This window comes from Mugil cephalus, chromosome 8, assembly GCF_022458985.1.
Source record: "Mugil cephalus isolate CIBA_MC_2020 chromosome 8, CIBA_Mcephalus_1.1, whole genome shotgun sequence".
In the NCBI taxonomy this organism is placed as follows: Eukaryota; Metazoa; Chordata; class Actinopteri; order Mugiliformes; family Mugilidae; genus Mugil; species Mugil cephalus.
In genome coordinates this window covers 8,522,617-8,549,685 of record NC_061777.1, presented here as the reverse complement: position 1 = coordinate 8,549,685, position 27,069 = coordinate 8,522,617, and the positions used below count along the sequence as shown (strand labels likewise).

Sequence of the window (27,069 nt, the reverse complement as noted above, 5' to 3'; positions counted from 1 at the left end):
TTGCCTCTTTCTTCATTGGTCGAATGCTGGACTCAGTTCACCCCACTGAATAAGAGGAGGTCTATATACTGTAAGTTTGTGTCACAGCTTCACATTTAATATAAAAAGTGTCTTACATTCATGCTACATTTATTATAGTATTGGTATTATTATAAGGCTGAATCAGAAGAAGAGGGAACTTGAAGCTTGATGTCTGCTTTCACATCCATGGAAGGGAGAGAGGTGAGAGATGACAGGTGGAAGCATCTCCAGCATATTGTGACTAATGCGTACATGGCGCATATTTATTCTGTGCTAGATCGTAATTCCCCTGACTGTGAAAGGGACGTCGTTTGAAGTGTCACCGCTTAATCAAGTTATAGACGGAAACAAGTTTTAAAATTAATGTGACAACTCTTTGCTGTGTCTTTGTGTGATGTCCCCTGAGGAGTCAGCTAGTGAGGAAAGCGGAATATAACGACGGCTCAGTGTCTGGAAGAGCATTAATCTTCAATGCTGTTTGAGAAACTTGGTCATGTCGTAGAACAAATCTTGTCAGGGAGGATGTGGGCGAAAAAGACAACTGCTTTAAACAGCCTTGTGGTAAAAAGAAAACCAAAAACAACATTTACCTTCTTGGGGGCAAAGATGCTGCGCTTTAGCTTCTCGACGAGGTCGGGTCCGGCAGTGGCCCAGGTTTGTGAGAACACCTCAGCCTTCTCTGGGGTTAGATGAATAACCTCCAGCTGCTGTTGCAAAGAGGCCGGCTTTACATTATGATATACTGCCTATGAGAGGAGAGGAGAGGAGAGGAGAGGAGAGGAGAGGAGAGGAGAGGAGAGGAGAGGAGAGGAGAGGAGAGATAAACTGATAAATGCAGCCACAAACAGTACAACAGTGACCCCTGTTGGAAAGCTGGGGGTGCAACGTGCAAAATTCAGATATTGCAACCTGTAAACTATGACACCTATCACCGTAAATCGTCTCTTGGAGGCACCTGCATAGACATTATGGATGCTTTAAGTCTCTTTGCATGGTCACTTGGTTTGTTTCTTTTGTTAATTATCCTGTTTAAATTATAATGTGTAGCATAAATCACATAACTAGAGAACTCTAGGTAATTTCAAATGCAAAAAAATAAATAGGTAAAACTCCCTCAGCACTAAATAAAATATTTAATTTCAAATATTAAATGTTTTGAGGAACAAAAAAGCACCTTTACAGCAAATGTCAGCCAAGCAAAGTTTACATTAGGATAAAAATATATATATATATAAATGAAAAGATCACTTACCTGTTCGAGTATAAAGGCAGAAGTTTCCAAGACTAGATTGAGAGCATGTTTATCCAGTGAGAGAGCAGACTGGAGTTTCTCCTCCTCCTCTTCGCTGAATGTCCGCTCTCCCTGTCAAGTAGAAAATATTTACTCTTTATGTGAAAAAACTGAAAGGCTGATTTTCCTCGACATTTTCTTAGCATTAGCTTTAGCTTTTAGGAGAATAGAATATGATCCCACCATGGATGAAAGTGCTATAAATTAAATCAAACACACATTAAATTAAATTAATGATATTACTTAAACCTGTGCATTGCCTGCCATGATTTTAGCATGTTACATTACTTTCCCTTAGTCAGTGAAAAAAAAAAAAAAAAACTAACTGAAAAGACAAGAAATGTGTTATATAGGTATAGAAAGAAAACTAGAATGATCAACAGGGCCAGACCGTGTATGAATTACAGCCAAGTACGACTGATGCTTCAGTAAGTCAATATGCATGCACGACACTGTCCAGTCACTGTACCTTCAAATGCAGCTTTTGTATGATGCGAGAGATCAGCCTGGAGAACTTGTTCAGATCAATCCCGTTGATATAAGTCACCGCTTCTTTTATGCTGTTTGGAAAGAAGAGTGGGAAAGTGTTGACGAGACCGAGGTACAAAGTGCTCATTTCTTTTAGTTAATCTGAATCAGTTTTCTGCTCACACGTGATCATTCCTGAATGATATTCCTCTCTGGCTGTACGTCAATTTTCAAAGCACATTCAACTAAACTGTGATTTGTTAAATATCAGAATCAGAAAAAAAATTATTTATCCCCGAAGGGCAATTAGGAAGGCAAAGAGCTGTACATAAAATAAGAGCAGGAGAATAAAATAACAAAAGAATAAAAATATAAAATTGCAAAAGTGAGCAGAAAACAGCTTAATATGTACAACGGCAGGTCTGCTGCCAGTAACAGGAGAGAGATGAATTGTGGAAAATAATATCAAGACCAATATGTAAAAAACTGTAAAACAGCAAATAAAGTATGACAAATAAATAAATGAAGTGAGGCGTGGTTAAAAATTAAAATTAAAAGTGACATAGCAGTATTGCACAAGAGGACGTGTGATATTGCACTTGAGTGTAACACAGGAGGACTTAAGTTATTGTAACCGTCGTAGAGTTCTTAGAGTTCAATATAAACATATGGTAGTGACAGTGTTGTGTTGTGGTAAGTGCAGGAGACCTTGTGTGGTAAATTAAGCAGGCAATGCACAGACAAACTGAGCACAAAAACTACTACACACAGAGGCACGCTAACCATGCTGTACATCCTATACAAAGCCAATTCATAAGAAATGTGGTAAACCGCACAAGATGCGATTTCGTCATTCTGCATTTACATGTCTTTTCAACAAGCACAACATCACCATATTGATCACAAGACACATGTTACATTATGTTTCTGTTTGTCTGAACTTCAAACAATGCATCAATCAGCGTGGACTATATTCTGAAAGAGAATTGTGAACGTAAACTTGAAGTTTACAATTTTAAGATATTATTTAATTTCCATCTTAGTAGAATCTTCTGACATATAAACACTAATGAAGTACATATTTACTGTTGTCCATCACAATGGTTTTTGAGGTTGACACCAGAGATTTCGTAGTTTCATCTTGACTCATACATTCACTCCAATAGCACAACAAGAAAAGGCAAATTATCCTTAACATAACTAATACTCCAAGCCGAGTGTGCATTAAACATTAGCAACATTACTGAAGTGAGTTCCTGCACCAACTCTCAGTGTGGACAACTCTCAGGATGCTGCAGGTAGCTTAGCATTATCTACCGGAAGGGTTCTTTGTTTTTAAATATAATGACAAGTCCACCCACCTTTGTGTTTCTTTAATAACTGAAGTCATTATTGTCTGTTTGTTTCTGCACAGCAACAGTGAAGATCCTCACACTGTTGTGACTCCTTCTTCCTGGTGTCACATGACAATGCACGTGACAGGCCTAGCCGCGCGATATCTGCGCAGTCACGGATGCGCAATGAAGAGAGACGTCTCTTCCTTTTTTGTTTCAAACAGCTTTATTTGAGAAAAAAACAACAACATGTACAAAACAAATAGGCAACACGCCAAGTAACAAAAAATATTTTAAAAATTATAAATATTTAGATTAATAACAATAGCGGCTGGCGGTGAAATTTGTTGGGCTAATAAATGCATAATACCGATTAAATAGTTAACACACTAGCAAAAGAAGCATTAGTGCACAGTTGGATTAATTACAGGTACACTACGGTTTCACGATTTTTCAATTTTTCTGAAATCCTGGTTTACACATAAGCACATGGATATTTAAATAACACATGGAATAGAAAAAAAACACTCTCAAGTAATTTTTTTTTAATATAAAGAAGAAAATATAAACATTGTAATGCATTTCATGCACAAACACCAAATAAAAAAGTTCAACAACTGAGAAGTAGTTTAGAAAAGACAAATATGTAGCTTTAGCTTAGGATCCACTCATGTTTGATGTAGTGTTGCTCTAGTCAATCATTTCTTCAAGCATTAATTATAAGACTGACATGACAGTCACAACATTTCGCTAACAGACTCAGTTGGTGTTTTCATGCAAATTATGTGAAATAAAAAAGTGCAACTTCTGGGAAATATTAACAAAAAAAGAAAGAAAAAAAAAGAAAAGCCTTGTAGCTTTAGCTGAGAATTTTTACTAACTGAAACTATGACATACACCTGGAATGATTATTTATTTATTTATTTTTTTAAAATGTTCTCATCTTTTTTGTGTTAGCCCATTTATACCAGCCATCCCTGAGTATTTGAGTCATTCACATTCAACCTCCAGGTCTTAGCCGTAGACATATTTAAGTATCTCCACCTTTTAGCGCCACCAATTTTAATATCTTTATAACTAGATTTCGGCATGTTGAACTGCTGTACATCAGAGTGAAACTGCAAAACATTTACACAAACTGCATTCTCCATGAAAGGCCAATTCTCTACCCATCTCATTCAAGGTTTTCATAAAGTCCTGGTTAAAGTCTGACCAGAACCATAACAGGTTTCATGATAGATACCTATGATTCACTGGGATGTAGTATTATCATTGATGTTTCTGGGGTCATCAGGGGGTTTGGGGTCTTTCAACATCAGACGTCCTCACCCATGTCCATGTTGATCCAAAGGCACCCTGTGTCTTTTTTCTGTTTTCTGTTGCTTGGATAATGGAGCTCCCCTTTATGCAGCACTCCCAGCACCATCAGAGCCTTCCAGAGAGAGAAACCTTTCAGAGCGAACCTTCAAACCACTCCACACGTTCCTGGTGCTTACTCAGTTTCCTCTCATGGGCCTCCTCTATAAATTTAACATTAACTAGTCATTACTTACATACAGTATATTTGGTCTGTTGATGCCCATCAGGAGACTATAGTTGGATAAAGTGGCAAGTGAGTCAATTAACTACTCAAAAAATAATTAATAGTTTTATCAGCTAATCAAAAAACATTTCTCACTTACTCACTCGCTCCAACCTCAAGATAGCATCATCGTCATCATCACTATCAAGGGTATTTTCACAGACCTTCGCTCTCTTGTCTAAGGCAGAGCAGCACTACAAGTAAGATGATCCTAGGGAGGATTGAAATGAAAGAACTGCCATATTTTCCAAGTTGTGACCAGTACACGGTATTTTTAGTATTTTATATAGTGTTTCTGATTCAGATTTCTGAAAATCAGCACATTTGTGGGATCATCATGTTGAGGGGAAGCTTCAAGGGAGCAAAGCCCTAATGGCTAAGAGTAAAGTATTTATTTATTTATTTATTTTATAGACACTGTAGATAGGTAGATAGAATAGAATGTCCTTTCGGCCCTCACTGCTGATGTCACATTCTGTGAGTCCCTCACTGATGATGTCACAATCCATTAGTGAATCCCTGATGATGTCACAGCCCTATGGCACCTGAGCATTCCGGAGGGTATAAACAGCTCATGGAATCATTTCGCATTCAGTATTGAACCCAAGCAGTGGGCATTTCTGCTCACAGGTCTTTCTTTCTTTATTTATTTATTTATTTATTGAAGCTCCATGCTCGTAGCTGCTTATCCATTGGTGCAGTATTTGCAGTGTCCAGCCTGGGGTTAAACCCAAGATTTCAAGAGACTATGAAGCTCGTGTGAAAGTCAACAATATGAGTTTATTAAAAACTCTACAGAGTAATAAAAAAAAAAAAAAAAAAAAAAAACTGAAAAAAGCTGTAAACTCCAGGGGAAGGAAAACACAAAAGTGGCTTTTTTCCCCCCACATATTTCACAGATGTCTTTAAAATGAGAGGAACCTTGGTAAATAAATATAGTGTGTAGCACTACCTTTCTATTTACACCCGTTTGTGAGATTATATTATACCCGCAGTAATCACAGAGTTAACAGTGTCCCATTAACAGGAAATCATGAAATGTATGACATCATTATAACCAACATAGGCAACAACTAACTGCAGATATTAGATCAAAAATAAATCAGTAGAATCCAAATTGGAAAAAAAATAAGTACAAAAATGAAGCCTACTTACTTTTTATATAATTATTATTAATTTAAATTTACTGCATCACATTTTGCATTTTTAGTCACTTGCATCAACTATCAACCTAACATCAAATCATACACAGCACATGTAAACAGCATGTGAATAAGTTAATAAAAATATTTATGATTTGCTGATGATAATATTTCGGTATCTTGTCGGTGCCAATCTTATATTTTATTTTCGGGACTTTATTTGATGTTATATTGTCATAAAACGGGATCTTATCCTTTCTACCTATAATAATAATAATAATAATGATAATAATAATAATAATGCATGTGCTACAGGTTAAAAGCAACAAGTTAGAGCATAAAAAGTGTAAGAGTATATGAAAAATACATATATACAACTAACAATTATTCAGAGACAAATACTGATTCTTCCACAAGTACCTGCTGTAAGTCTGTCTTTAAGAAGTTGATATTGTCTCAGAAATCTTACAGGCTTATTACAGATTTATAAAGCATCAATAAATGCTTTCTAAAGTGCTGAGACAAGCAACAGTTACCTCTTAAGTTACTTCATATTCACTGTCTGGTCCTCACATAATGTAAAGATAAGCTGCACTTTATTAAATGTTGTGTATCTATTTACAAAAGCCTGAAACATAATACTATGAATGAAACAAGCCAAATGGTTGAGTTCCAACAGTTTATTAGGTTGAAAAAGAAGAAAAACAAACTCATGCACAGATGACAATTAAGAGAATTCTTTGATAAGACATGATAAATCATTTAAAAATATTTTGCATACAAATAAGAAAAGAAAAAAATAATTTGCAGCATACATATATATATATATATATTTATATTTCTATCACACAGCATATCAGCAATAAAATAATATTCTGTAATGTCTAACTTTCAATACTGTAGCACATCTGTTGCAATTTGAGATTCAAAATGTTCCATTTACTTTTCTCCCTTGATTGATTGCTCTTGTCTGGAACAACTGAACCAGTGAGACTTTCCCAAAATGTTACTTCCTGCCATCTGAGTAAACACTTGAATAGGTGAAATCTTTTCAGTTTCAAACGGACACATGTCTGTACTGGAGGAACATCAAGAGCCAACCTCCAGAAGGAAGGCAGAAGGAATGTAGTACGGATAAATAAATATTCAATTTTTTCCTTCAAACAGGAAAAAAAAAAACAACAACTAAACATTCTTTAACAGGAAACCCAAAGACATAACACAAGAGAAAACAAAAAGGGAGTGTCAAATCACGCAGTACCTTCAGGATGTATAGTTTCGATAAAAGTTAGTAATTTGAGGTTTTGGTAAACAGATTGCATCACGGTAAACATTGGCTGACATCTGCAGGTTCAGGATCTTGCCACCACTATTTGAAGGAGGGTAAATTTGGCACTTTTATGCTGATGTCACCAATGTTGATGTTTCTGGGCATTTCCGGGAGGTTCATGTTCTTTACAGCTGATACGGCACGAGCAGGCGCTCCTGCTATACCGGCCTGTACACACACACACAAACAAACAAACAAACAAACGCACACACACGCACACAAAACACACAGGAAGGGTTGATAAGATACAAACCAGTAAATCAAAAATCATGCTGTGTACAACAAGAGACTGAACAGTGAACACTGGGCACACGCGCGCGCACACACACGCACACACATATACACACACGGTGCTAAACAGAGTATTACACGAAAATAAAAAAAACGTCACTTGCTGACAAAATGCAAAAGCACTGACGGCTACTAAGACAGACAACGTGTGCAAATGTACATTCAGATGCCTTCATAGCTTCATATGCACATGCATTATTTGCTTCTACAATGGTTAACATCACAACCAGAGCCAATTACGAGTCAACTGTCAGGACATACTGTACTAGACCACTCATTCACTAATTCTGATGTAACTGAGCAGTACTGGACATTCATCCGATGGGTAAAAAGGACGGCATTGCTCGGAAAGTGAACCCACCGGACTCTTGAGGACCGATAAGGGTAAAAGTGCAAGAGGAGAATTGGTAAAGCAGAAAAATGGATCTAGATATGAAGGCGGAAGTGATGTTTGGATAGATGTGTAGAACACGTGTGTCGAATTTTTTTGGAAGCTTGTGGGCGTTAATGTAAGCTGTGGCTCAACTACTTGTGGGATGCCTACAGAGCTGACATTTTTTTTTCTGACTAAATACACATTGGTGAATGGAGGAATGAGAATACCGCGTCATGGACGCGTCTATCGTATTAACTACTGGTGGCATGAAGAGGTTGTGAGCCCGCTACGGCTAAACTACATTGTGAGATCTTTACTCAGGGGCAGAGGAGGCTCTCCACTCTAACACAATGAATCTCAATGTATGAGAGAATTTGGGATTTTTGAGGAAGGTCTGAAACGGTAAAACACATCCGTAGAGAAAGAATGATTTGATGGTTTGTTTTTTTTCTTGACATTTGAGAATCACTGCGGTTAGAGATCCCCCAACTGAATCTTTAGCAGACAGACCCAAAAATGACTCAAAGACGAGAACTGTACGCTCATTAGAAACGCAGCGAACTGGACAGCGTCGTGAATCATTTACTGATGCGACACACACACAAAGTACGTCTGGAACGCAGATTAATCCTCTTCGCTTTTACGCAAAGTTACTTCAATGGACCGCTTGTTTTCGGGGCATTCCACGCTCTGCCACGAACCAAGGAGGCTTGTGTCGGACGGCTGCGTCTTTAACGCGGAGGAATGCTGATCCAGCACATGGGCTCGGTATTCGGGAGTCAGACTCGAGATATTTTTCGCCTCACTGTCGGTCGCCTGGAGACCTGCTGTGCGAGTCTCTTGTAATGGACTTTTAATCAAATGCTGTGTGACTGATAAACACAGAAATAGCAACACCAGCTGTGTAAATCACACTACAGCAGTTTGATTCTCCGAGCTACTGTGAGTCAGAGACTAGCACCTCATATCTTGTCTTTGAGGGACATCAGTTAAAGGGTCGTGTGAGTAACAGGCGGTTTAGGTTTCTGCCCAGACCCCTAACGCTGTAGCTGACATTTTTTGTGGCGGTATTGTGGATCAATGTGCGTATGGGAGAGTGCGGAAGAACAAGGGTGATCAGTTGCCATCTTGGTGGATTGTCTTCATTTATAATGTATTTGTACTATTGTTATGTTATGTTATTTATATTTGTGCCTGGGCCCCTCCAAAATGCTCTGGAGCTTCAAATGCTCTTACAGCTGGTTTTAAACTGTATATGTCAACAAAAAAAGCAAAGCAAAAACATGCGCCTCCACAGAAACTATGACAAAAGTTTCAGTCGCCATTGTTGAAAATTTCGCCAAAATTAGGGTCTGTGTTGTTGCCGTAGCTACAGCATCAACCTGAGGCAGAAGACTAAACCACCTATTAAGACCTAAAGGGGTTTCATTAGTTGTTAAGCAGAAATTATGGCATAAAAAAGTGCATCATTTTGGGAACTATGCTTATACAAGTAGTTGGGTTGTGGCAATTTACGGCCAAAGTATTTTGTATTTTGTAATAATCACAAGCTCACAAGTTCTATTTGGATGTGGCGATGCCATTGTCTGCCACATCTGGAGTAATGAGGCTGATAATGCAAGAATTATGCACTAGGGATGGGTATTGGCGAGGACTTTGCAATAAGATACATATCACGATACGATGCGTATCACGATACCCAGGTCACGATACGTTACAATATTGCCATATATTGCATTAGTCTACATAGTTCACTGAGAAATTTTAAAGCTTCAGCTTAAAATAAAAATACGCGTTGTTGAATGTACATCAGATGACAGTGACAATTCACTGGATAAATTGAGTCAGAAGACATTTTTAATACAAACGATCCATTTCCAATTGATTGCACTTGTACAGAAAAGGCGGAAATGCAGAAGTCACTCTCGATCGGCCCAAAACATGCCCTTTTCCTTTTAAAAGCGATATTAACACGTTCAAAATTGTACGGGATGAAAAAATATCGCGGTATATTGCCATACTGATATTTTTTGTATCCTCTCCAACATCCCAGGTTTAACAAGCTGTTGTATTCTCCAGTCAAGTATCTCTGCTGCACCTTCACCAAGTGAAGCTCAAGAGAAATTTGTAAAGATTTTTGGGTCTGCCACGAAAGATTCCTGTTAGTGACGTCCGTTTACGGTTACATGGAGGGCCATATGGAGAGACTCGAGGAGGAGGAGGTGGGGGAGAGTAAACTTCAGTTAAGGTTACAGTACTTGGTTGTAAATTTAGCAGTACCTGTGTCTACCTGTCCTGCCTGGTAGACTGAAAGATAAACGTCTGTAAAGAGAGAGAGAGAGAAGAATGGAAAGAACTGGACAGGGTCAGGAAAAAGAGGAATGAGGAATGTTAAAGCAGATTAAAAGTAATTACAGTTTATCTCCACAGAAAGGGGTGATAGGACCTATCATACACCACATCTGCAAACTCAATACCAGTTAACTTTCTCCCACAACTGTTGCCATTGCTACAAGAGCAAAGCTAATCATTGGGAGAAGAATCCATTTGAGGAAATGACACTAATGCCACTTAACCGGTCAGTTTGGAAGCTGAACAGCCCGCTCCCTGTTCCCCAGACACTGTCATATAAATGAACAGTGTCAGTTTCAATTAGCATCATTGTTTAAAAAAAACAAACAAAAAAACAAACAAACTGTGGTCTACGGTAGGTCCAAGAGGGGAGAGACAGAGCAGCTCTGATGATTGTAGAACAGTAAAAGACTCTGCTTACAGAACGTCAGTCGAAAGAGGAGATTCTGTCAGGTTAAAAGCACACAATGCAGCTTAGATTATGAAAAAAAAAGGATAGTATATTTTGTTAACACCTTTAAAAAGTTCGACACAACTGAACAGCCAGTTAAAGACCTCACAACCCAACCCAACCACAACGCAATAAATTTGGGGACTGTGTTTCTCAGAGTCAAATTAAAAGGATTTTCCTCAAAACACAGACTCAGATTTTAGACATTTTTGCAGCGTATTGGAGGGAATCTGCCAAATACAAAAGCCAAATGATCCACATTATGCAAAAGCTGTTTTTTATTAAATTGCCTCTGGCTGTCTGTCTGATTAAAACTGTCCAATAAGTAAATGAATGTTTATCTGCTAGCAGAAGCTGTATGGAAAGCAGAGCAATGTCCTTGCATAGAGCAAATATCTAATCAAGGACACTGGCTGGCGGATGATACAAGACACATTTATCCCAACATGGACGGCATCAAATAAAACATTCCCCTCTAGAACAACGGGCATGTTAAGATTTTCCATTACGGCGGGTCAAATTTAGATGACATGGGAGATTTAATGGTCACAGAATCTGGGGGTGCACTGGACAATGGCACGGGTAAGTCTCAATAGTGACGGCGCGAGTAATGACTATGAGTTTTAATTCTGTACTGAGGGATACAGGAGAGAACATGTCGAGTCTTGATCTGCGTTGAGAGCAGTGCAGCAGCAGGAGAAGAGGCCGAAAGGAGAGCACAAACACTCAAGAGTAGGTAGGGGAGCATCCACAAGGTCACTGGAGAGTAGCATGCAGGGTGCAGCATACACACATGCCTGCATACTGTATAAACGTCGTGGCTACAGTGAACTGCCGGGGTCACGCTTACCTCAGACTTCTCCATCTTGTTCTGGGCGTCCACCTGCATGATGATTTCGTTCATGTTGGTCTCCAGGACCATCCCGCCCATCACCATCTCTGCCAGGATGTTGTGGACCTGAGAAAGAGAGTAAGTTCATGACATGGAAGTTTTCTTTTAGTTGTGTATCTTTGAGAGCATTTTAGTCCTAATTGTACACATAAAGGACACTGGCCAACATTTATTCTAAGACGATGACCCTCTAATTGTGGCCCCCCAGCCGTGATTTCATCACTATGTGTAAACCGGGACATTTCAAATGTAAAATAGTTTTCACTGCACTTTGCTTCCTGACATCTTGATATATTTCTCTACCAAAGGAATCTATGAAGGTTTGATTTTTTTGTTAAACTTAAAGGTACATTTGTTTTTGATGTATGTTAGTTTTGAAATTCCTGAGATCCTTAGTTCACCTTAGAACAGAAATACATTTTTTTCTTTCTTTCTTTATTTATTTCTTTAGTTCTTTATCCTCCCTCCTGATATATATTTTCTGGATTCATGGCAGGGGTCTTGTTTTGTTTCATTTGAATTTAGGTCAAAATGGAAATTGCATTTTATTTTAGTATGCATTTCTGTTGTTGTTTTGAATGAATGACATTTGGTTTTTAATATTATATAATAGTATGGCGTGTGGCTTGGCCGACCCCAATAAATGCACCTTTGACTCCTGGTAAAAATGTCTTTGTGGCCCTTTAAGATTTGTGTTCGAATGCCCCTGTTGTAAGAGTATGACAGATGAAATCACAAAGTCACCAAGTTTGCAAATAATAATACAGTTCATCATCAATTAATCTGCTGATTATACTCTCAATTAACGCGATGACGGTGACTTTAAATCTACTGCATGCTGTCGTCTAATTTGTGAATTGCCAACCATCATTTCACTCATGCTCATATCTTCCTATTAAACACAGTTAGCTAACCAGTCTGTGTATAGCAACGTAGTTTTAGAATTAGCACACGTATCGTGAACATTAGCATCAATTAGAGGTTGTTTGACACCATATAAAGCTACAGCACAACCCGCTGGACAAACTGTGCAATTGCACCACGTCTAAATACTACACATATGTTTTTGTGATTAAATTCTGTTGAAAATGACTTTCTTCTCTGCACATCTCAAACAGCGTCTACGCTAATACTGATATATGATTGACAGCTCAGTATGGGTTGTTAATATATCAGTCGGGCTCTAGAAAATAGGAACAAATGTGGATAACAAATTCACAACCTCCTTGGGGCATGTTCTGTTCTGGCACTATTACAATGACATTAAATTGACTTGATAAGTCCTCATCATAGATTATAAATAAAACTGACTAACGAGCCAATCAATTGTAACGTGCAGCTTTTGAATGTCGCTTGTAACGGCAAAGATATCGCAACTGTTACACAATGCGTTAAAAGCACGAGGCATTTCATCAGATATGTGTGACCCTGCAACATGAAGCAATATCCACTCAGTTCTGATCTTATTTAAAGGTCAATCAGAAAACCATCCAGGCTCAAACGGTGTGAAAACAGGTCACGTCACAAAAAAGTCAAAGGAATTTCCCACCTTGTCAACATGGAAAATCAAGTCAAGTTCACAGACATTCTCAAAGCATTTGTCCAGCGTTTCCACAAACACCTGGAAAACAGAAATACTAATTATTTTAACACAAAAACAGATCAGGAAAGGCACTGAAAGGATACTGTTTAACGTGGCAACGCGCGGTTTTCAGGGATCTTTACCTGGATTAAATCTAAAATTCCTAGTTCACTCTCTGATGAGTCGACGCAAAACACAAAGTACAGCGTGGCGTAGTGTCTGTAGATCAGCTTGTAGTCTGACCCGCCGATCAGCCTGAAACACAGGGCAAAAATATTCAAACACGGACCATCAGCTTTTGAGCTATTTCTAATTTCTACTGTTTCATGAGGATAAAATACAGGAAACGACTGGAAACCAACAACAGGATGTTTTTAGTCATGATTTAAAGCAAGTACAAATGATAAACAGGACACAGTGACTGGTTGCAGGAAACCACAGGCAGCGCTCTAACTCTCACTAAATCCTGCAGAATCATTCAAGGGGAACTGTGGATAAACTGATTACTGATAGATTGTGTCTAAATGTTTGACTATTTATCACTGTAACGTATTAAAAGGGGAAGAATAGTACAAGATCCGGTGTGAGTGGTGGAGTTTCGCAAGGTAAAACGACACCCAGCTCCACGTTCATGAATGATATATGAACATCAAACAAACACCGTTAATATCGACTGTCGACGCTAAAGCCCTCTGAGCTTTTCTTTATGTGGGTGAAATTAATTCCTGTGATGCTGCATCAGGGAAAATGATTTGCCGCGAGTATTTACCTCAGTCAAAGTCAGCCCCGTTTTAGCATTCAGGGACTTTAAGAGGCCTACCCCGAACCTAAGCACCGCATGACTTACATTCCCCCTTCTAGGAAATTGCAGACGTTCTCATCTCGTTTCGAAACCAAGTGGAAGGTTTCCCTGATGATCTGTTGCTCCGTGTCTTCGCTCTGCAGGATGGATGGGGAAACATAGGAGAGACGGTGAACAGAGTGTTGTTTATGTACTTAATTGCTTCCACCGGGCCATTTCATTACCACCACCCAGGCGGTTGGCAGATAAATTAATGGCGCGACTCACCTCTGTTTTTATTGAATACATGCATCACTCTGAGTTATCACTCGTCATATTCTAACACACAATAGTGCACACAGGCTGTAGAGGCAGTGATTTTACTGTACAAGCTAAAATCCAGACAGAGTAACCTCATAGTTTGCATGAAAACTTAAAATATCCTTAGGCGGGCTTAAGGTAATCAAACAAGCGCCCTCCCCGAAGAGTCCACAGCAGGTCGAGGAGCACGAGGAGAGAGGAGGGCACCCACTATGCAGCTAGCTGGAGGGCTAAACGGGTCATGTGACTCGTAGCACGGGACTCACAGTTAAGAGCAATCACAGCTTTATGATGCATTTACAATAAGTAGAGCGGCACGACTGAAAAAAAGAAAAAAGAAACGCCAGCAAGTTTTAAACGGCTCTTCAGTTGAGAGTTTCAGTGAACTCGTGATCTCCTCTGGATCATATCTGGCCTTTTAAAGCAGTAGTAGTAATAGTACAAAAACTGCTCGTGCCTGATTCACAAGGAACCCTATACTGACTTATAACAAAGCCCCCACGTTGATTCTGATCTACTGTCTAAACTTTCCAATAAATCCAACACAGATTATGCACAGATGTGTCACATGTGCTTAAACACAGTGATTAGGAATAATATCGTGACCAGTGACCGGAAGAAGTAAATAACATTAAACACCTTGTGACAATTCAATGTCCTTCTGGGAAACTATCAGATCTTAGTCATGCACCTCCCACCTAGAACCCCAGCAGCCACCCCAGCAGGCAGCAGCCATCCCCAGCAGGATGCAGACACACACACACACAAACACTTTAGGATCAACTAAAAAAAAAACAAAAAAACACCTGGCCTCCAGGTATATACACACAGAGGCCCCTCCCATCAACACTAAGGATCCATAGGCTCTTAAGAACACAGATTTCATTACATTACAGTCGTTTTAATCTATTGCAGTCCACTGTATGTATTGAAAACCATTACAAAGAGTTGCTTTGCAATGGCCTTGATAGCACCACTGTCATTTTTTTTTCAATCTCTACGATGCTGCACAAAAATGTGGGACACTCAAGCCACACCGGCCCCATAAATGCACACTTTATACCACAAACACCAAAAACTGAGGCCCAGTCTAGACAATACACCTACTTAAAACGAGCTGAACGCTAAAGAAGAACGTGTGACATCTTATATCCTGCCAGCCAGTAAGCCGACACCTCAGCTTAGCATACAGCAGATGGCAGCTCCAGTCGTTCCTTATAATCCAATCAATCCGTCCTCCTGAAACACATTCATGTCTGTCACAAGAAGCAGATTATGCAATACTAAAGGGGAAGCTAAAGTATTTTACAGGGATGTAAATTAAACGTTTTGGGCCTTGTTCTTGAAATGGGTTGTGAACCTTTATTTACTTCCCAAGATCTCAAGATTTTGTTTTACTTTTTATTTATCAATTCAAGGACCAACTGCAGACTTGGGTTTTGAAGTACGCTGCTCAAATATTTGCCGATTCCAGCTTCTCAGAAGTATAGCTTTACATAAAACGAAATATTTTCATGTAAATGGTTTAACCTGAAGTCATCCTTAGAGAAGGCCGGGCGCACTCAAAGAAAAACTCAGCAGGTGAATTTCTCATCATTTCTTATCGCGTCTTTTGTGGGTTAAGTTTGTCCAGAGCAAACAACAGTTTACACGTCAGTGGACAACTCTCGCCGTCTTTGTAGGGAAAGTCTGTGCTTTAAAGGAGCATGATGTTGCTCTTTATTAACAGACAGTTGCCTCTTGATCTCGTCACTCCCCAGCTGAACGGTTGGACTCCCGGGGTCCAGCAATAACAAGTTAAACTTTGCTTATGCTTAGATTCAGATTCAGACTCAGACAGCTTCATCAATCCCACCAGGGGCAATTGGTTTGGACAGCTTTCATACTATTACACAGTACACATATGATAGGAACAGATAAATGTAGAATAAAAAAAGTATAATGGAGCAAGTAAAATGCCAAGGAACAGTGGAATCAATGGTCAATAAATAGAATAAATTGATAAAATTAAACTAAACTAACCAGATAAAAGATTATATAGAATTTAACAGACGAATTGCAGAGGGAATGAAAGATTAACAGACAGGTAGAGCATACCGACGACCAGAGGAAACTCTTGCAACCACATGACCAGAAGACAAAATGTTTTTTTCCTGAGAGTTTGATGGTCACAAAAGCTTAATGCAGAATATAATCTGTATCTGTTAGTTGTAGTTCAACCACAATCCAAGAATTTTAAAGGAGCAGTGAGAACATTTTAGTGAAACCAACTGAATACATCTCCCTCACAGTTGTCTTTCCAAGCATGTGCAATACAGAACCCAAGAACGGCCATCTGCAACATATAATGCAGTGCTGCTAAAACGCCCGTTGATGTTGTGCGCGGACGTTTCAAAATGAACTGCTGAAACAAACGGTACACCAAAATCATTTGAACGTACGACTGACTGACACTTCTCAGCATTCGTGGAGCATTCGTTAACTCAACTCAGATTTGCAACACAGTGAAGCCGTCTCCATGGCCCATGTCTGGTGTGTGCGTTCTGGGGTCCACTGTGGAAACATGGTGTGAAAGAGGACCTCCTCCTAAATGTATGAAGGCCTCAATCTGGCAAGTATGCATGAATGAAAAAGAGTAAGTATGAATACTGCATTCCATTTCTGCTAATTGAAGCCTTTAAATCCCACATTAAATGTCCTAACAAACACTGCAAAGAAAGGCCTGCAAATATCCATCACCTCTAAACTGGCTTCATCGCTTTGTGTTCACCCAACTGCCACCTTGCCATTGTGATGCCAGTCTAAACAAGGGGCATGGAGCCAGCGGTAAGATGTAAATCCAATTATGAGAACAACCCAGTGAACGCAGTTTAGCCAGATAATGAATGGTCGTAGTCCCGTTTGTCAACGTGCGGCTACGCTGTGGAAACGATGCCAGCGTTTAAGGCGGCATATACGGCCCCGGCTCGTGGAGCACGAGTCGCTCACACGGGCGTCTTTAGAGTCATGTGACACAAACAGTGAACTCGCTGAACAGTCTGCATCGCCACAGCTGGAGCTGGAGCTGAAGTGAACAAAAAAAAAAAAAAAAAAAAAAACAACAACCGGGAGCTCCGCTGGAAGGAGATAGCCTCGCCTCGACTTGATTAATTATTCATATTTTTAAAAGGACAGCTGGTGTGGCTCGCCGCTGACATCTTATACACCGGGATGCGTTTGTAACAAAAGCGCATCACAGCAGTAGTACGACACACCTTCCCATTCAGTCTCCGGCAGTGGTGCATTTACCGTTTCTCTCACAGGAAACTTGTGTGTTTATTTATTAATATCATAATTATTATTATTTATTCCTGGTCTCGGCCTAGCAATCACACACACGCACGCATAACGAAACGTGGAAAAAAATAAGATCCTGTTACTCACATAATGCTCGTAGAATTTAGAAAGCCTTGGTTTCCCGTGGTTGTTGAATATTAAAATGGCTTTTATCATGATTGTAGCTGAGCGGAGGGAGGCGGGGAGCAGAAAGGGGGTCAGTCTGTGAAGGACTGGTGTCTGCCAGCTCCGGTAGACCCTGGTCTGACTGCGGTTCGGGGCCAGGAAAGACGCCGCGTCTTCGCTGATTGGTGCTGGATAGCTTCGAGCTACACGCCGCTGCTACACCTCCATCGTCTCTTTACGGAAATCTTCCACGTCAAAGGACCAGTCATGCTGTCCTCCTCCTCCTCCTCTTCCTCTTTCCCTCCTCCTCCAGCTACAGCGGCCGAGGTGGCTCAAAACTCAGCAAATCATATCCGCTACTCGCTATTATTTTTTTTGCCCATTTATTGTATTGTGTTTTATTTTATTCAAACCCCGCAATTAATTGTAATTTATTCATTTTTTTCCAATGTGCATTTTTTCTCTTTTATTTATTTATTTAATTTATTATTGCATGCCATCGTTTGCCACATTTATCCTGGCTCTGAAAACAAAAGTCTAAAGGTTAACTTGACATTAAATCAAGTGTATAATCCACTGATTCTGATATTCTTACATAGTTTGATAATGTAAACAACATGTCAGGGTTCTTCAACGATTTTCTGGCCAAGGACCCCCAAACTGAGGGAGAGATTAAGTAGGGACCCCCCACCTATCATATGTGTTCTATATTAAACTTTGTCTAGTGCTATTTATAAATATATTATTATTAATAATATCATTTTTACATTTGGCATTAATGTATTCAAATAATATACAGGTTCAAATATTAATTTCTTATTTTAAATTGGTGCAACAGTAGGGTGGACATGCAACTGCTGTAAACATGATAAATAAATATGAAATATACATTATATATTGTGCCTCCATTTTTATTGTATTATTATTATTATTATTTTTTTTTTTTACATTTTTGATCACCCAGATTGACATAAAACGTTTTCACATCAGATGAGTAAATGAATTATGCTTTGTAGTTCTTGCTTTACGGATATTTCATATCGTGCTTGTTTAATGAGGCGACAAAATGTGATGTAGAAATATGACTGAGTTTTCTAAAGCAACTAGAAAGTAACGAAGAAACATATAAATGTAAATCAGCAGCTGTTGGAAAGCTGACAAGGAAGGTCCAGATTTAACATTAATACAACAATAATGCAGCTTCGAGACCAAATCATTTACTTTTTTATGCATATAGAAACAATTTAAATCATCACTGTCTGTCATAATTTCAGTTATCAACTGTAACATTTTCCCTTCATAATATTAATAGTAATAATACCTCTACACTAGAAATGCATTGTAATATAAAAACCCTGCACAAAATCCTTCTTCATGACTTTTATAATGTTTATATTATGTTGAAACAGTGTCAGCAATATGTTAATTCAACTTCATGATCTTTTTGGAGGATGTAGTTTATGTTGCTGATAAACTGGATTGAATAAAACACTGAAGCATTTCTGTAATTTAGACAAACACAAAACGTGGTTTGTGTAAAATATTAACAATAAAATATCAAAACCGTGTGTTGGCACAACACAATATGATTCAACAGCATTCTACATTTAGTGTGCTCATGTACCAAATGAAGTGGCAATTGAAATAAATGTATGCGTGTGCAAAAACAATAATAATAATAACACTAATAATACAACCAATAGTTTCACTGATGAGGAGACGACTGTAATATTAACTTTAACCTCAAAGTAATTACCGGTATTAGTGCATGATGTCAGTCACTGTATGCAAGACTGAGCACATGCAGAGTCGCTATCACTCATGATCTCTGCTTGTTAATTGTTTGAGTGTTAACATCTTTATTGTAATTTTGCCGCAAAACCACTGAAAATTCATGCCCGGGCAGAGTTTGTTTTGACATTTCATCTGTATCATCTTCCCTGTGATTTTTAGTTTCAGCCACAAGGTGGAGCACAAATCCATCTGGCACTGATGATGTGGCACCTCACAGGGAAACTTGGCAGAGCCTGATGCAAAGAAAGTCCTCCACTTTTAATGCTGCCAGTAAACACGAAGTCCTGGATCCTCCTCAGCAATGGAGGATTTTCCTTTGACATACTGACACAGGCTCACTGACTCAAAGCAAATGCTTTCTTACTGGAATCTTCTAACTGAGCCATGGTTTGGTCCAAACTGCATGAGGTCATGGCCATTGTATTTTATTTGTTTCTATTAAAATAAAAAAAAGAAAAGAAAACATTTTCAAATACTCCTTTTATAGTGTTCTTGGCGCTAGAGTCACTCAGCTCTCACGGGTATCAGATATTTTGTGTTTCTGAGCAGCTGCCTCGCTGCAGCATGCAAAAAACAAACAGTCTGTACATTTTATCATCCCTGAACATGACCAGCACTAACCTCACGGTGACATTACTCAAAACTATGAATGATTGACTTGAGTATGTCTGTCATGGAATTCGTTGCACATGTCTGACTGCAACAGAAATTGTGTTTTCATTCAAAGAAAATGTGTTTAGTTTGCTCTGTTGTCCAATACTGATCGGTGGAATGTCTCAGGCACAGAGCCTGCTCTCTACCAGAACACTTGAGTTTCCTGATACATATTCATCCAAATGAATCAGACGTTTGGTAACCACTGGGCATCTTTTCCACATTTGCTATTATGTAGGCCAAATCACTCCAGTACTTTTCCAACAACACTGTCCCAAACCCACAGAACGGGTACATATTCATTTCATAAACAGGCATCCAACTATCTTTTTTCTTTTCTTTCTTTTTTTAACTTCTGTGACACAGAAGTTAACAGGGGTCTTCCTGAATTAAATAAAACAAACAAATAAGCATCACTTATCTTTTCTCCTGTGCGTATTTTAAAATAATTTGCATTTTAATCAATTTCCGTGCATTTCAATAAAAGCAAGTGTCCTGCAACCAAAACCTGTGTGATTATATGTAGGGAGTAAACCAAAAAAACAAACAAACAAAAAGAAAATATTCTTGGTACCATCATTCAACCTCATTTGATTTTTTTCCCACGTTTTTCGTTTTGTAATTTCGCGTTTACGAGCTTGTGGTCTGCACACACCTTGGACGAGGAGTTGTTGATGGAGTTTCTGGGGACAGGGCTCACACAGACAACAAAAAAAAAAAAAAAAAAAAAAACGGGGCTGCACAGCTATTGTTGGAGGAATGCCTCGGCGAGAAAGAAAAGAGAGACAAGGGGTGGTTGTGTTTGTGACAACGTGGTGGAACGGTGCTCACAGAGGATTAGTCCAAGTTCTTAATGTGTGCAATGAATTCGTCTTTTCATTGAGACAAACCAAACTGAATTCATACTTTTTCTACGTGGCAGCGTCTGTTAAAAATGCAGCCGCTTATTTATATCTGGGGGAGAATATTTCAGAAAGAGCTCGTGACAAAGTTCATTCAAATAACACCATACATTGTGGGCGTTCACCTCTCTTGTCGATAATGGTACAGTCCATCACCAGCCCCCTAAATTGCACCGCCAGCCTATAAAAAGTCTGTGCGAAGTTGCTAAGAGAAATCTGTTGTTTTAACTGAAGACTAATATATTTATTTTATTTTTTTGAGAGGGGGGGAAAAACACCTGCAACACAGAGATGGAGCACACCGAGGTGGTGAAGCCAGAAACTCTGGATGAGCTGATAGCAATTCTGCACAAGATCTTCGAGAGTGACTGCATCAATATTGAGGAGGTTCAAGACATAATGGAATCATATGAGAGCAAGCCTCAGGAATGGATGAAATATGCAAAGTTTGACCAGTACAGGTAAATGATAAAACATCATGACTCACTATGCAGATATAACTGATTTATTGTACTGCTGATACTGGTGCACTTTGCACTCATTCATATTGTTTTATGTGTTTGTTTATTTATCTTAAACTATAGTTGAAGTTTATTTCATCCAATCATATATTGGTTAGCATTTGGATTTTGTATGTCGCTGCTTTAACTTTTGAACACACGCAAAAAGACGTTTCTTAACGCTACTTATTTAAAGTTTTGGTAACTTTGCGCAAAACAAAAGGAAAAAAAAACATGTACTTGTTTGAAAACTGGTTGTTGTTTGAATCTCCGGTTAATATGACTTAAACAGAAAACAATCCGACTTGTTTGCAGTGTATTTCTTTCATTTATATCAGTGTAGTTGAGAGGGCCGCTTTGTAAAACGCGCGGATGGCCGCGTGCCAAACACCTCGGTCCTCCTCACTATAAAATCTGACTGCTCCATTCAAAAGATTTCCAAAGCTCCACGTCCCAGTGTTTTGATTAGAGGGATCTCAATGGAGAGTGGGTGAGTGGGCCATCCAATCAACACTCAGATACGGATACACACCCGCTGATTTTTCCAGAGATAGATGCTTGGGAGGTCTGTTGTCCAACGAGGGCCAACAGCTGCCCCGAAAATATTTGAGAAGACAGCAGAAAAAAAGGAAAAAAAAAAAAAAGAAAAACGTGCCGACAGTATTTACACAGCAAGCAAGGTCACGGGTTGGCCTATGATATGAGAGAGAGGGGGATTCATTTTTCTGTATGGAAACATATGGATGAAACATTTTAAGGACCCGTGCCCAGTTTTTCTCTCTATTTTTGTGCAAGAGACACATCATATGTTTGGCATGTGTGAAAAAAAAAACTGCAGTATGGTCTCCCTTCCCCATTTTTTTCACTAGAAGTAATGCATTACAAACTTCCTATGAGGAGAATGAATGAAGTTAAATAAGTTTAAAGTTTTAAAAGGGTTCAACGTTGCCGGGGTTACTGACCCCCGTTTCGCCAGAGCACATTTTCATATTTTGTGATAAGAGCTGATGAGTCCTACTCATCAGTCCTTTTGAAACTTTGATATGTAATACGTCCAAAGTCTCCACGGTCATTTAACAACCATTTATCCATTTGCACAGGTACACGCGGAACCTGGTCGACGAGGGCAACGGAAAGTTCAACCTCATGATTCTCTGCTGGGGTGAAGGCCACGGCAGGTGTGTGAAGACAAAGACCCGTTTGCCAAAATGAATTGAATTGTGTGTCATTTATTTTCTAGGTACTCAGACTGCACCTTTAAACCCGTTAGATTCATATTGCATTTCGGTTGCAGGTTTATCTGACATGTTGGGTAGGCTACCATACGTCACATGTCCAAGTAATTTTCCACGGCAGGTATTAGGTATTAGTTAATAAAGATAAGAAAGTCCAATGTCCCACACGCTGACAGAAAAGTTGTGCAAATCAACAATATTTGAAGATACCCTTGACATGTCCCGCTCCGTCAGCAAATTCACATGATTGCCTGCCGTTGGCAGAAGTTGATAGAATCGGAAGAGATTTGCTTGAGTTTATGGACGTACAGCGAAACTGGCAGACATATCTTAACGCGATTAAAGATCATAAAACACAGATGAGCAGTATTTGCACTGATTTGTACATTTACTGCATATCTTTGACTGCTTTTATACGCATGGTAAAACGTGAAGCTTTATGAAACACGTAATAGAAATGTGGTTTGTGGTGCTGTGCAAACGAGAGCAGCCAAAACACATTATGCACGTGTGATGGCTTATCCTTTATAATGCCATACATACGTCTTTGGTATGCACGCCATATAGAGAACATAAAAATATCTCACAGTCAGACTGAATCCCAGATGTTATATTTATTTTTTTCACTTTTCTGGAGAGTTGTTCAACTGTGCAGATGTCAAACAGAGGCCGATGTGGACAGATGGTGACGCTGTATGCTTGTGTGCTCTTTGACACTTTGCAGTAGCATCCACGACCACACAGACTCCCACTGCTTCATGAAGCTGCTGAAGGGCCAGCTGAAGGAGACGCTGTTCGATTGGCCCGACCGCAAATCACACGGAGACATGGTCCAGAAGTCACAGAGGATTCTCCAGGAAAACAGGGTCGCTTATATAAATGGTAAGAATCCAGACTGTGCGTCAGCTTAGAGCTTATCATTGCACGTTGAGCTACTGTTGTCTTTTTCTGTATAATTATCTATGTGTGTACAGTACATGTGAGTGTGAGAGTCTTTTAAACTGGTACTTAACGCAGTGTTAGGATTGCCACTGTTTGCTGTATCCATAACAGATGTGCTGTATTCAGTACAGTGGAACCAACGCGTTCTGTGTTATATGAGATATGCTGATGTGGCACGTCTCTCAAACTCACACAGACTGCCTTCAGGCCAGACCAGGTATAACACACTTAAATGTGTGTCACGTTTTACAGCTCACACTTATAGTTAAGCTCTGCAGCATCTGCAGTTATGCAACGTCAAATTTGTTTGGAGGAGTTAACAGTCAGCTGTAAGTTTACAATGAAGGGTTAAATAACGCCCAAACACAGCGGGGTATTTTCCCCCCATGCAAACGGACCCGTGGTGTGATGTTTGGGCTCGCCCAGTTTCACATGCATTCCACTAACACGCTCTTTCATATATGTTGTACGTATTGTGTGTGTGTGTGTGCATATTTTAGACTCCATCGGCCTGCATCGTGTGGAAAATGTCAGCCACACAGAGTGCGCTGTGAGTTTGCACCTGTACAGTCCGCCGTTTGAGACCTGCCAGACTTTTGACCAGCGGACAGGACACAAGAACACCGTCAAGATGACCTTCTGGAGCAAATACGGAGAGAGGACTCCATTTGTAAGGACCTTTGCAGTATACGTTCACCGAAAACTGACATTAACCAAAAACGAAATCCACAGTATGGCTTTGTCCGCGAAACAAACTCAGTTCTGTACGTCGATATAGGAATTTTTACATTATAGCTTGCAAAAAGAGATCCTCTGGTTACCTCCATGATGTTCTGCTCATGCAAAACGTTAGTACGCACTTTTTACCAAAACGTCCAACTCTTAATTGAACGCCCAGACGTTTCGCACCCCATCAAGTCGCATGAGCAGGAAGTGCGAGGTTTTTATAGTTGCATGCTGCTCTCATTAAGCTGAGCCTATAGCCTATATTAAAGTCTCACCCCCCGAAGGCTCAGGAATGAGCAGAAAGTTTCCACTTCCCATGCAATAAGCTCAGGCTTCTTGTGTGGTAACGAAAAACGCCGCTTTCACAGATAAGACGCTTGATTTATTGAAGAGAGATTTCAATGTTCAGGGAGAGAAAAATCTAATTGAGTCCATTTATCCTAAAACATTCAGCATGTGAGTTACAAGAGACAAATTTGAACCACACAGAAATGAAAAGGAGTTTGACGGGAGCGCCCGCGGTAGTGGACATCTGCCTGTTTTGGCCACCCTGCCAACCACACTGGGCTTATCTGAAATCAGCAAGTTGTATAAGCATACCTTGACAATAACACTGTTAAGGTGGTCCATTAGATTGCAACACCAAACAGAGGAGATAAGATAAGTGCGTGAATGTGAGTACACAATGAACCCGACTCGACATACGCCCACACCCGTTGTCACAGTGTGTTTTCGGCGAAGGTTAGCCATTCAAGCGCTACATTACATCGTTTAATTTTGTGCAGGACTCATACTAATATGCCTATCCATTGACAGGCGGCCTACATCCAGTCTAACTCCATGTTTTTTGGTTTTGTTTTTTTCTTAGGAGACCACAATTTCACAGGAGAACAACTAAAGGTCACCAAAGGAGGCTCCCAGTGATGAAGACAGTTGCGTTTTGAACGACAATTTCAAACGGCTATGAAATTGATTCAAGGGAAACTGCTGGGGAAGCGAAACGTGGACCTACTATGACTAAGCAACCCATTAAAAAAAAAAAAAGAAAAAAAAAAAAAAAAAAGAATCAGGAGCAAGCTGGTTCAAAAGGACAACCCAGTAATTAGAATGGCTTTATCGCTGCCCAGTGTGAGCTTGGCAAATACTGATGAGCACAGGACGAATGCATGAATAGGCTTGGACGTGGATTGAATCTGCCTTTTGTTTGCGTGGGCCTGAGGAGACCCTTTTTCCAATAACAACATTCCTGTCTGTCCACAACCTGTGTAACCACCATTTGTTTTTGAAAGTTATGACACATAGTCAAAAAGTAGAGCTTTAGCATCTCAAAAAGAAAAAAGAAGAAAAAAAATAAATATTGCTGTCGTAGTGTTAAATTTCATATTTCGAGATAAATGAAAACAGTTCTGCGATCAACTGTGTTGAATTGTTTAAAATTAAGTACATTTATAGTTGTATTTACTGTTGATTTATGCCACTCACAATTGTCTTAAACACTTGTTGGAAATGTCATGGAATATAACACTGTTTGTACAGGCTTAACTAAGACAACGTTTGTTCTGTTTGCATTTGGGGAAAAAAAAAGACGTCTAAAGCTTTAGAGTTGTGTTGTTTTTAAAGGTGCGATGCTTGTAATTTATTTGCAGGGTATCCTCTTCACAGATGGAGTGTTTCAGTCAGCAGGCTCCTGAATGTGTTCATGCTAAAGAGAGTACTCTGGAGGGACTGTTTTGTATTATAAGCAGACATTATGTTTAGATAATAAAAAAAAAAGACTTTTTTTTTTTCTCAGGAGTTTGGCCTTTTCTGATTGTAGCTGTATTTATATAGTGCGTAGCTTTCCTGCGTAGCACTTCGCATAGCACTGTCAAATCCACATTTCACGATCTCTGTGTCGCAGTAAATGATATGATCTGGCCATAACTGAACATTAAACTCCTTTTCACGTCACTTCTTCCTGTGTCGTCATTTTATTTGTTGCACCGTTGCGCAGGCCAACAATGACAATAAAGGATTTAAATGACACACACTTACGGAAAAGCGGAGCCACTGTGAGAATAAAGTTCCTTTCTGTCTGATGTAAATGCCGCAATCCCATAATTAAACATTGTATAATTTGGTAGACATGCCTCCGTATCTAAAAAAAAGTTGGCAGAGAACTGTAAACGTGTTAAGTACGTGCAAATGTATTAAAGCAGGGAGATGCAGATGTTTATTAGCTGATAAGCGCTGTGTGGCCTAAGATCATGAAGCAAACTCATTGCTTCATGCTTGTGTTTGTAACTGTACTTTGGTTCGAGAGAAATATTGATTGCTCATTACCTTGACCGATAAATAGATTAAGCTAGTGGTGCACAGATAACGGTGCTGGAGCGCCAGACGTCAATGTCTCTACACATTTGGCATCCCCTCGGTAAGGTAACAAGTGTGTCGTGGTGCACATGTATTAATGAATTCACTGGAAAAAATAATCAAAACCGGTCAAAAAAAATAAAACAAGACTAATAATAAAAAAAGGATTATGTGCAAAGTTTTATTTCACTAAGTATGATGATGTATGACCTAATTCAAACTTCACCCTGTCCTCTGTGTTACATTAACATTTCCAGTAAGACTATCGCAATCTTAATCAATGAGCCAGTTAATGAATAGGTAACAGTG

At 39.4% G+C, this 27,069-nt stretch overlaps 3 protein-coding genes across 4 annotated transcripts in view; 1 reads left to right on the top strand and 2 right to left on the bottom strand.

The window, feature by feature from the left end:
• commd10 (COMM domain containing 10) overlaps positions 1–3,277 on the bottom strand; it is a 54,387-nt gene extending 51,110 nt beyond the window's left edge. Inside the window, exons 1-4 of the mRNA XM_047592685.1 lie at positions 3,142–3,277; positions 1,782–1,872; positions 1,274–1,384; positions 612–767 (exon numbers count right to left, since the gene is read on the bottom strand). Of these exons, the coding sequence (XP_047448641.1) occupies positions 612–767; positions 1,274–1,384; positions 1,782–1,872; positions 3,142–3,170 (387 nt within the window). The 5' untranslated portion in view covers positions 3,171–3,277. The remainder of the gene's footprint in view (positions 1–611; positions 768–1,273; positions 1,385–1,781; positions 1,873–3,141) is intronic.
• A 3,226-nt stretch (positions 3,278–6,503) lies between these two features.
• ap3s1 (adaptor related protein complex 3 subunit sigma 1) lies at positions 6,504–17,968 on the bottom strand. 2 transcript variants are annotated; one of them, XM_047592406.1, is made up of 7 exons: positions 17,638–17,968; positions 13,960–14,051; positions 13,256–13,367; positions 13,080–13,151; positions 11,489–11,596; positions 10,116–10,157; positions 7,192–7,336 (listed from the first exon to the last, which is right to left on the bottom strand). In XM_047592406.1, the coding sequence occupies exons 1-6, from the start codon at positions 17,704–17,706 to the stop codon at positions 10,122–10,124; spliced, it is 489 nt and encodes a 162-aa protein (XP_047448362.1). In that variant the 5' UTR covers positions 17,707–17,968; the 3' UTR covers positions 7,192–7,336; positions 10,116–10,121. The 2 variants fall into 2 exon arrangements, with proteins under 2 accessions (XP_047448361.1, XP_047448362.1); XM_047592405.1 differs by lacking the exon at positions 10,116–10,157 and having other exon boundaries at positions 6,504–7,336; positions 17,638–17,965.
• Positions 17,969–21,208: 3,240 nt separating this feature from the next.
• cdo1 (cysteine dioxygenase, type I) lies at positions 21,209–26,358 on the top strand. The gene is made up of 5 exons (XM_047592472.1): positions 21,209–21,466; positions 22,606–22,683; positions 23,465–23,622; positions 24,183–24,352; positions 25,277–26,358. Exons 1-5 carry the CDS (start codon positions 21,297–21,299, stop codon positions 25,304–25,306), a joined length of 606 nt encoding a protein of 201 aa, XP_047448428.1. The 5' UTR covers positions 21,209–21,296; the 3' UTR covers positions 25,307–26,358.
• Positions 26,359–27,069: the final 711 nt, after the last annotated feature.

Coding starts and splice junctions, on each gene's coding strand:
- cdo1 (XM_047592472.1), top strand. CDS start 21,297: ATGGAGCACACCGAGGTGGTGAAGCCAGAAACTCTGGATGAGCTGATA. Junction 21,467..22,605: donor GCAAAGTTTGACCAGTACAG/GTAAATGATAAA, acceptor CCATTTGCACAG/GTACACGCGGAACCTGGTCG. Junction 23,623..24,182: donor CAGGGTCGCTTATATAAATG/GTAAGAATCCAG, acceptor TGCATATTTTAG/ACTCCATCGGCCTGCATCGT.
- ap3s1 (XM_047592405.1), bottom strand. CDS start 17,706: ATGATAAAAGCCATTTTAATATTCAACAACCACGGGAAACCAAGGCTT. Junction 13,368..13,959: donor AATTTCCTAGAAGGGGGAAT/GTAAGTCATGCG, acceptor CCTGTGTTTCAG/GCTGATCGGCGGGTCAGACT. Junction 7,337..11,488: donor ACAAGATGGAGAAGTCTGAG/GTAAGCGTGACC, acceptor GTGTGTGTACAG/GCCGGTATAGCAGGAGCGCC.